General features: G+C 37.6%; 1 protein-coding gene across 1 annotated transcript; it reads left to right on the top strand.

Annotated features, from left to right (window-relative positions):
- The first annotated feature begins 246 nt into the window (after positions 1-246).
- On the top strand, positions 247-1374 carry LOC119665538 (mediator of RNA polymerase II transcription subunit 15-like). The gene is made up of 2 exons (XM_038074764.1): positions 247-717; positions 910-1374. The coding sequence occupies exons 1-2, from the start codon at positions 247-249 to the stop codon at positions 1372-1374; spliced, it is 936 nt and encodes a 311-aa protein (XP_037930692.1).
- The last annotated feature ends 7128 nt before the right edge of the window (positions 1375-8502 follow it).

Below are 8502 nucleotides of genomic sequence, written 5' to 3' on the forward strand. Positions count from 1 at the left end.
ATCGACATAAATGTAGTCCCAAGGACGATGCCCATACTCCTTGAAAATAGGGCACTGATGTGGCACCGCAACAACAATAAGCGTTGGAACCTCTGGTCAAGCTTCAAGGCAGACTTTTTAGAATTTTTCCTTCCACATGAGTATTTCAAAAGATTATAAGAACTTCGGACAGAGCAAGTTAAAACAAGTCGAAGTCCGGTACAGGAAGCGATCAGCAATCGCCTGATAAGTAAGCACCAAGAAACGATGTCATTACCAAATACCACGAAATGTATGCCAACTACAGGAACAGGGCAGAACGTTACTTACAGTGTGAATCTAAAGCCACATGGGCTACAAAATAAGAAAAGTTACCAGCAACAGCGTAGTTCTAAAGTTAAGCAAGCAACAACAGTAATAGCTAGAAGTCCAGTAACAAATACACTACCCACGCTAAGCATGCCGCATCGAAGTGATTCAGAACCATACTCAGTACCACTACAGGGAAAACCACAAAAACAGGCGTTACCTAAATGCGTCGTAACTCCTCCACAGATTTCAACGTCTCATAGGGAAAGTCCAGACGTATGTTATCACCAAGCCCATGCACAACAGTCGCCAGCCAACCGCAATCAAAACACACAACCACAAGAACAAAAGCATCAAATCGAAGAGCATGATTTATCATCACGCCCAGCACTGCTACAAGGTTTAGCGATAGTACCAGAGTCATTACATGTCAATCATCCATTGTTACCAACTTCTACAAGTTCAGAATCATCGTCGCAAACGCCACAGAGTCATTCGCAAAGTAATTTCAAGTCATCGTCGCAAACGCCACAGTGTCATTCGCGAAGTAATTTCAAATCATCGTCTCAAAAGCCACAGTGTAATTCGCAAAGCAACTTTAAACCATTGTTACAACCAAAGAAACTTGAGCCGCAGCCTCCACCTCCTGTTAATCAGCAACAAGCACAACGAGAAACATCACCAAGAAATAATCACCAGTCTGGTCCAGCATCATCTCCGTCATCGACTACATCGCCACAGAGGAAACCTACTACAATACAGCCAGTATCGAACAATCGTCATGTACAACCTACAAATCCATTAGATATCAATGTTTCAGATAGTAAACTTAATACAGAACTACCAAGCCAAGAAACTCAAGCAAAAGATAAAGTCAAGCGCGACAGTCAACAAGAACCATGGTCGCCGCAAGAGGAATTGAAAGTCGTTCAACCAAGCACAAAAGGAAACAAACCAGAAACACTAGTAAGACGTCTAAGCACCTTTAAACGAAAGGATGACCATCATCATGTCAAAAACCAAGACGAATTCTTGAAAATATTCAAGAGTCCTAAGATAAGAAAGAGAAATCGTGCCTCATCATAAGAACAAACACTGGGTTAGTGTTACGTTAAAATCATATCATCAGTTGTATTTTTTTTATCGCCCCGAAGAAGAAGGGAAATGTAAGGATGGAAATTTTGACACCAAATTTCCGCCTACATAAAAAAACTAGGCACTGAATTAACACAGAGGAAAATTGAAATTTTTGGTTAATTTAATTTATTTTGATAATTTTATTTTATATAACAAAAAAATTATTTTTTATTGACGATTTAAAGCGCGTGTTAGAATAACAAACTGTCAAAACAAAACACAACGAAAACAAAGTCAAAATCACAGCGGCTTCACGACAAAGATCATAAACACAGCGGTTACACTGCACAACCCAGTGGGTAAACGAACGGGAAAATTTAAATACGCTAGAAGAAAGCTCCCACGTATGGGTATTTAAGACAGCGAAATTATGAAGCAGGGGCGAGTCGATGAACATTCGTCAAGGTGGTATTACGCCGAAACAAAAATTATAATAATAAATTGTATGTCTATGAAACATATATCAGAAATATATAAGTCCTGCGTTGGTATTACGACAACGGCCATAAATTATATGTCTATGAAACATATATCAGAAATATAATAAGTCCTGCGTTGGTGTTACGACAACGGCCATAAATTATATGTCTATGAAACATATATCAGAAATATAGTAAGTCCTGCGTTGGTGTTACGACAAAGGCCATAAATTATATGTCTATGAAACATATATATATCTTCTTTTAATAATACATATCGAGTTGTACTATATCTTTATTCTTCTAGGATTGATTTGTAATCAGTTTCCGTTCCAATTTTAAATTGTAAAATTAAAGTAACTTACAGAGGAGTAAAAGGAGTCGGTTTTAGGCAACAGAGGAGGAAATTCGGGAAACCACTGTAAGTGAAGATCTCATCGACAAGTACGATAGGAAATACTAAAGAAGATGCACATTTCTTGTTCTTATTTTTATTGAATTAAAATCACATTTTAATTGAAATAACTTTATCATATGTTGGAATAATTATTGGAATATTGTCTTTCAAAGTAAATAAACTATACAATTCAATCTAGTAAACGAACGTTTCCTTTCCTTTCTTTTTTTTTTTTAAAAAAAAAACCTACGTCCCAGGCGAAATCCTCCCAACCTACGTCTGGGAGGATTTCGCCCCCCAGAGAGTAAAGTGCAGGCTGTACGTGAGTTCCCGCTACCTAAAACCGTTAAGCAGTTACGGCAGTTTCTAGGCATGATAAACTTCTATCGCCCATTCTTGCAAGGTGCCGCTCAAAGTCAACAACGTTTGTTTTCGCTAAAACCTGGCAACCGCAAAAATGATCAAACAGCAATCACCTGGTCGCCTGATGCCGTGGCGGCGTTTCAGCGGCCAGCGCCCTAAGCAGGGCGCAGGCCGCCCTGCTTAGCTTTATGGCGCCAGATGCACAGCTGACTCTTACAACTGATGCCTCAGGAGATGCAGTTGGGGCCGTTCTCCAGCAAGTAGTAAACGGAGTGCAGCAGCCATTGGCGTTCTACTCAAGAAAATTGAATCCAGAACAAATGAAATACAGCGCCTATGATCGAGAGTTGACAGCGGTTTATCAAGCTATCCAATATTTCCGGTATGCGTTAGAAGGCCGCGAGTTTATAATATTCACCGACCACAAACCACTCGCGTATGCATTCCAGCAAGCAAGCGAAAAAGCATCTCCTAGACGAGCACGACAACTAGAGTTTGTGAGCCAATATTCGACCGATATCCGTCACATAGCTGATAATGTGGTAGCAGACTCCCTTTCTCGAATTGCAGCAGTCCAGTGTGAAGCAAGCGAGGTGGAAAGAATTGCGGTTGAACAAACAACAGACCCAGAGCTGCAGAAATTGTTAGACGACCAGCCCGGAAAAACGTTAGTATTAAAAAAGTGGAAACTACCAGATTCAGACGTTGAACTGTACTGCGATGTTTCCAGCACCCACATTCGCCCATACGTTCCAGCAAATTGCAGGCAGCAGGTATTGTCCAAGCTTCACTCCTTATCTCACCCCGGAATCAGGGCAACTCGCAAAATCGTCCAAACAAAATACGTGTGGCCCGGTATAGCTAAAGATACAGCAATTTTCGTCTGAAGGTGTGTTGCATGCCAAGGTTCAACGCCATACCCGTACGAGTATCGGTTCTTTTGCAGCGGTAGATGGCCAATTTCAACACATTCACTTGGATATAGTGGGCCCATTGCCACCGTCGCAAGGAAAGCGTTATATTCTCACATGCATCGATCGTTTTCCGCGTTGGCCAGTAGCCATTCCTTTAGTGGGCATCACAGCAGAAGAGGTGGCAGCAGCATTCATTGATGGCTGGGTTTCACATTTCGGCACACCGCATGCAGTCACAACCGACTTAGGACGTCAATTTGAGTCCACTATATTTACAGAGATGACGAAACTACTAGGAATAAAGCATTGGCGCACAACTGCCTACCACCCCCAAGCCAACGGCATGTCGAGCGGTTTCACCGAACACTGAAAGCAGCCATACGTTGTCACGATTCCAGTAACTGGACCCAAATTCTTCCTTTAGTAATGTTGGGCCTCAGGACAGCGCCAAAAGCAGATATAAACGCCAGTCCGGCAGAGATGTTATACGGCAACCCTCTCAGAGTCCCGGGACAGTTGCTGACAGAAGTCAAAATCAAACCAAGCGAAACAGACTTCGTAAAGTTACTGCGCAGAAACTTAGGTAATGTACGAACTCAACCTGGACTGCGACACGGTCAGCAACCAGTCTTTGTACCCAGCGAGCTGTCAGAGAGCAAGTATGTATTCCTGCGCATCGATCGCGTTCGGGCACCGTTATAACAGCTTTACGAGGGCCCTTATCGAGTAGTCCGTAGCGATGAGAAAAATTACGTCATCATCAAGACGTCACAGTAGCAGTAGACAGGCTGAAACCAGCATTCATGACTTCAGATGGCATTGCCAGCAGCAGAACAACCGAACCGCCTTCAGTACAAGCACCAGGAGTCGAACCCGTCCTCAAAGACCAGCAGGAAACTAGATCTGTGGTCACACGCGCAGGTAGAACAGTGCACTTTCCGGCCAAGTTGCGCGCATTCACTGAATAGAGCGATAACAAGGAGATAGCGCGGTATCACATGCGCTCCCCCGCTAGGAGGGGGGTACTGTGGCAGCACCAGCCAAACATGTGCACGTTCGCAGCACCAGACAAACATGTGCACGTTCGCAGCACCAGACAAACATGTGCATGCTTGAACATATGAACGACACGAAACACGGACACGCAATGAATGCATATATAGAGCAACAGCACTTGTGCACGAGTCAGTCGTTCGTTACATACGGCGTGGAATATACTAAAAGATCATCAATTATTATTCTATTTCCACGTTTTAAATAACAGTGGTTGGAAGTCAATTTTAATTTTATTTGTTTTCTGACGTCAGTATTATTAATGACTTCATAGATATGGGGCTTTTCGTACTTTAATTGTTGGTCGAGGGTATTTATTTCTTTATTTTGTTTGGTGGTTGATCGAGTTCTCATTTTGAGAATCTTTATAGATTTTTCATTTATATCTTTAAAATCGTCTATCGTTATTCTCGATAGAGCATCGACAATATAATTTTCTTTGCCTCTGAGATACTCCACTGTGAAATCGTATTCTTCGAGATCTAATCTCATTCGAGTTAGTTTTGAACTCGAGTTTTTTATTGAGAAAAGGTGGGTTAATGGGCGATGGTCGGTCTTAATTAAGAAATGTGTACCATATATATATGGTCTAAAATGTGTTATAGCCCAATGAATTGCAGTAAGTTCTTGTTCAATGGTTGACTTGTTACTTTCTCCTTGAGTAAAAGTCTTTGAAGCATAGGAGACTGGAAGTTGTCTACCATCATGCTCTTGGCTGAGTACTGCTCCACAAGCATGCTTGCTTGTATCATAGGTAATACAGAATGGTTTTTTAAAATCTCGATACTGTAAAATAGTTGGATTCATAAGTTCATTTTTTAGATAATCAAATGCTTTTTGGCAATCTTGTGTCCATTGAAATGGAACGTTCTTTTTTGTTAATCTAGTAATATGTCGAGAATAATCAGAAAAATTTTTTATGAATCTTCTGTAGTAGTTACAAAAAGCAACAAATCGTCTTGCTCCATCAGCATCAGTCGGTACTGGGTAATCTCTGATTGCTGTGTATTTATTGTCATCCGGAAGGATGCCTTTGTTAGTGCATTTATGACCGAGATATGTAACCTCATGCATAAAAAATGTGCATTTTTCAGGATGTAGTTTAAGATTGTACTTCCGACATAGTTCGAAAACATCTGTCAAATTTTTAAACATATGTCTTTCAGAACATCCGAGTACAACTAAATCATCCATATATAAAAATACTTGAGATAGTGTTAAACCAGAAAACGCAGGAGTCATCATGCGTTGAAAAGAATTTGGAGCAATTTTCAATTCATACGGGAGTAGTTTGAAACGATAAGAGCCATTTTCTGTAGAGAAGGATGTAATGTGTCTTGAAGATTCGTGTAGCTCTATTTGATGGATTCCAGACATTAGGTCAAGGCATGAAAAATATTTAGCTCTTCCCCATTGATCAAGAATGTCTTCTATTATTGTAAGAGGGAACTTGTCTGCAATTAATTTTTTATTTATTTGACGGTAGCTCACTACTAACCGCCATGGTTCTACTCTGTCATCATCTACCAATTTCTTTGCTTGTTTTTCGACTTCTGCTTTGTGGGTATGTGGTATTCTATAGTTATTTATATAGCTTGGTGTTTTATCGTTTAACCTTAAACGCTGTTTGTAGAAATTATTTACAGAAATTTGCTCATTTTCTAATCCGAATATATCACTGTATTTTGTACAGAATGTCGTTAATTTGTCGCTAAATTTACTAGGGAAATTTTTGAATAATCTATTTATAATTTCTTTAGTTCTATGTCATGAAGTTTCTTTTGGCTGTAGTATGTCATAATTTGATATTTTCTCAGTTTTTATATTGTTAATTTTTAAAGCTGTAACTGAACTATTTGTGTTGAGTATCCTTATAAACGCATTATATAGTGTTTGCAATAAACACACCAGGTTGTAATTCTTGGTTTGGCACCAATAAATCTTCCTGTTCTGCGCTGAGGTATACTCTCCTAATTACTTGAGATCTTGCTGGTAACATGATAAAATCATTTTCACAAGTGTTTTTAATTAGTATGGCAATATGTTGTGGAAAACATTTTGGTCGTAAAACGAGCCACTCTTTATTTTGCATGAAATCGAAATAAATACAATTAAATTCTCTTAAAATGTCCATACCGATGATTCCATCGCATGGTATAGAAAAATCATCTTGTACTGCATAAAATTTATGCGTTACAAGAATATTTTCAATTCTAAGATATAACTGTGTAAGACCCAATGATTGGATCGAACTTTGGCCTATACCACTGAGGGTTGTTACCTCGAATTTATTTACTTCATATTTATCTATATTTGCTATATTTAGTAGAGCCACGTCTGCTCCTGTATCTACTAATTAGGGTAGTAATTTATTAGTGGGATTATTAAAAAAATTAACAAACACGCCCAGGTTAAGGTTTGAACTATATATTCTGTTATGTTTTAATTTCTCAGAGGCTGGTTCAGGTTTTCCGAACCAATATTGTTTTGGTTAGTACTATTATTAGTACTAGTTATTCTAACAATATGTTGGATCCTACGGTTATTTCCGCGTCCTCGTTAATTTCCATATTGATTAGAGGAATTGTATTGTCTCTGCCTATTGTAGTTATTATTTCGGTAGTATCCTCATTCATCGACCATTTCGATGCCGTCAAGGAAACTTTGTAGATTGGATGCAGTTCCGTCATACTCAGAAATGAGTCGTGACGCTGTACTAATAAATTGGTCAGCTGATTGTGCCATATTTATAATGTTGTATTTTTCTATTTCTGATAAATCTTCAATTTCGCTAGTTGCTTCCACAATTGGTCTTAATATGTCGCTATCTTCTGTTACGAACAGTCTATGAACATCGAGCTGGATTGGTTCATCTAAATTATGTGGAATTTTCTCCTCTATTTTATATTTAGAATAAATGTTTATTAACTTGTTTCTGGTTTCCCAAAAGACAGAGTTAGTCTGTTATTAACTAAGGTTAGTAAGTGTTTTCTCAGAGTTTCTGATCTGATAAACGTGTTTTTATTTATACACTTGTATGCCTTGTTAAAATTTTCTTTTTCTATTTTAAGAAATTCTTCGACTTGAGACCATTTATCCATAAGACATAAAGGATTTTACTGATTGATTTATTATTTTTTTTTTTTATGAAAAAATTTTCCTAACTATTTCATTCGCATAGTTAATTATTCTATTGTGTTTCTTCAAATGATTGTCTAATTTCTGTTTAGTTTTGCAGCTTTTGCTACATACAAAACAGTTAAAAGTTTTCATTTTGACAAATCTAAGAAATATTTATTTACTTTGAAAAATGTTGATTAACGTGTTGCCTATCTAACTATTTATATTTTTTCTAATACAGTAGCGATATTTGCAGTTTTTACAAAATTTTTCTTAAGAGATCTACGATGAGCCTTATATAATTTAAGAGCTAAGTTTGCAGTGAGCAAAATAATTATTATTACGAAAAATTTTGTTGGGTCGTAAGATTCTCTTCTATCAATTTCTATTTCGTTTACTACATTAGCTACACGTTTATTCATTTTCGATTGAGGGCTCCCCATTATAAAATAAGAAACAACAAAAAAAAAATATCAACAGTAGAGAGACAAGAAAAAAAATCAAAGAGATACCGTAGTGATTAAACAATTAAAAGAAATTTTTTTTTTACATTCACAACATACTTTATAATATGTTATAATTTCTAATGCAAAATATGTTTTACATATATATATAATTTTTAATTTAAAACATTTTATTTTAAAATTTTTTTTTTTTTACCTATCCTACCTATGGGTTTTGGCAACGGCTTAACGCCATCTTGTGCTTCTATTGGTTTGCTCTTTAATATGGTAGAGCAAGCTCCATTACAATTATAAAAAAAAATATGAAAGAAATTGTACTTATTTTTGTTGCACAACTCTTCGCTTCT

The sequence above is a fragment of the Teleopsis dalmanni genome, chromosome 1, assembly GCF_002237135.1.
Source record: "Teleopsis dalmanni isolate 2A chromosome 1, ASM223713v2, whole genome shotgun sequence".
Taxonomy (NCBI): domain Eukaryota; kingdom Metazoa; phylum Arthropoda; class Insecta; order Diptera; family Diopsidae; genus Teleopsis; species Teleopsis dalmanni.